The 1,930-nt window shown below is 64.2% G+C and overlaps 1 protein-coding gene across 1 annotated transcript in view; it reads left to right on the top strand.

Moving 5' to 3' along the window:
* Window positions 1-1,930, top strand: part of LOC117938306 (ras-responsive element-binding protein 1-like) — a 21,412-nt gene that overhangs the window by 12,852 nt on the left and 6,630 nt on the right. The window contains exon 6 of the mRNA XM_034862827.1: window positions 3-1,590. Within this exon, the coding sequence (XP_034718718.1) occupies window positions 3-1,590 (1,588 nt within the window). The remainder of the gene's footprint in view (window positions 1-2; window positions 1,591-1,930) is intronic.

Raw genomic sequence — 1,930 nt, 5'->3', positions numbered from 1 at the left:
CCTCTTCAAAACCCCCTCCTCGTCCTCCTCCTCCTCGTCCTCCTCCTCTTCGGCCGGGACCGGCGGGCAGATGGACGCCGAGTGCATGGGAGACGCTCACACGCCTCTGTCGGATTCGCCGCCGGCTGCGACCACGGCGGTGCACGAGGAGGCGGGGCTAAGCGGGAGAAAGCCCGGACCCAAAGGGGGAAACCACGGCAACGCCGGCTCGGCTAAGGGCTCCTTCCCGTGCCGTTTCTGCGACCAGGTGTTCGCCTTCTCCGGCGTCCTGCAGGCGCACATGCGCTTCCACCTCGGCATCCTCCCCCACCAGTGCAACATCTGCGACTACGTGGCGCCGGACAAAGCCACGCTGATCCGACACCTGCGCACGCACAGCGGCGAGCGGCCGTACGTCTGCCGCGTCTGCCACTACCCCTTCACCGTCAAGGCCAACTGCGAGCGCCACCTCAGGAAGAAGCACGGCAAGACGTCGCGCAAGGACATCGAGAAGAACATCAAGTACGTCACCTCCACCATCACGGCGAACCTCGCCTCCGCGATCACCGCGACAACAACAACCACCACCACCACCCCCCAGGACACGGAGACGGGCTGCAACGGCGCCGAGACCACCTGCCGGTTCTGCGGCGAGGACCTGAAGACGTACCGGGCGCTGCAGATCCACCTGCGCACGCACAACGGCTGCCAGAGGAAGCCGTTCGAGTGCCGGCGCTGCGGCGCCGCCTTCCTGGCCAAACGCAACTGCATCCACCACCTGCTGAAGCAGCACCCCGAGGTGCAGGAGAGGGAGATCGAAGAGCACATCGCCACGCTCCTTCCCGCCGCCGCCGCCGCCACCGTGCCGGCGAATCCAATAACGCTGAACGGGATCAGTCAGCCGGCGGTGCAGGTGCTCCACGCGGTGAAGATGGAGGCCAGCATGGTGTACCCAGCAGAACTGGACCAGCCCCTGGACTTCTCCGCCAAGAGTCTCGGCGCCGGCGGCCAGGCGGCGTCGCCCGGCATCAAGCTGGAGAGCGTGTCGCCGAGCTTCGAGTGCTCCATCCTGGACCAGCCCATCGACCTGTCCATCCCCAGCAAGAGGCAGCGGAGGGGGGGGGCGGCGGAGATCAAGACGGAGCTGAGCGTGGAGCACCCGGCTCTGGCTCCGTCCCGGGAGGAGAAGGCGGCGAGCGCGCTGCCCCCCCTGCACCCCCACCCCCAGCTCGGCTGCTACCAGCTCCCCCCCGGGTCCACCCCTCCCCCGGGGCCGCTCGGCAACGCCACGAGAGCCCAGCGCCTCAAGCCCCTGCTCCCCAAACCGGCCTCCTGCACCACCACCACCACCACCGCCGCCACCGCCGCCTCCTCCACCTCCTCGCCCTCCGCGGCCATCAAGGAGCTCCCCCCCCTGGCCTCCATCGCTCAGATCATCCACTCCGTCTCCGTGGCGCCAGACCTGCTGAAGAGGGAGGCCTCCGCCGCCGTGCTGGACCCCAAGCCCCACGCGGGTGGCGCTCCGTCTCTGGTCGACGCTGCTGCAGACGCCCCGGGACCCTCCGCTGTCCTGGAGACGCCCGGGGACGAGACATCGGAGGTGTCCTCCAGGTATGTGAGCTGCTTCTTTACATATTTAATATAATACACTACAAAACAACACATGTACAGATGGAGTAGGCCTGCACGACTCGGCGAAAAATATGAATCACGATTTGTTAGCTTGGAATTGATATCTTGTGTCAAGAACCATGACGAAACAAAAACTAGTTCGCATTACCAGACATAGATTTATTTTGGCACCTGTAGCAGGTCTAGACCGGACTCTGGGATGTTATTTATCTCCCGGGTCTTTCCATAAAGAGCAGGTCTCGACCAGGACTCTGGGATGTTATTTATCTCCCAGGTCTTCCATAAAGAGCAGGTCTAGACCGGACTCTGGGATGTTATT

The sequence above is a fragment of the Etheostoma cragini genome, chromosome 22 (genome assembly GCF_013103735.1).
Source record: "Etheostoma cragini isolate CJK2018 chromosome 22, CSU_Ecrag_1.0, whole genome shotgun sequence".
Taxonomy (NCBI): Eukaryota; Metazoa; Chordata; class Actinopteri; order Perciformes; family Percidae; genus Etheostoma; species Etheostoma cragini.
This window is presented reverse-complemented; position numbering and strand designations above follow the sequence as displayed.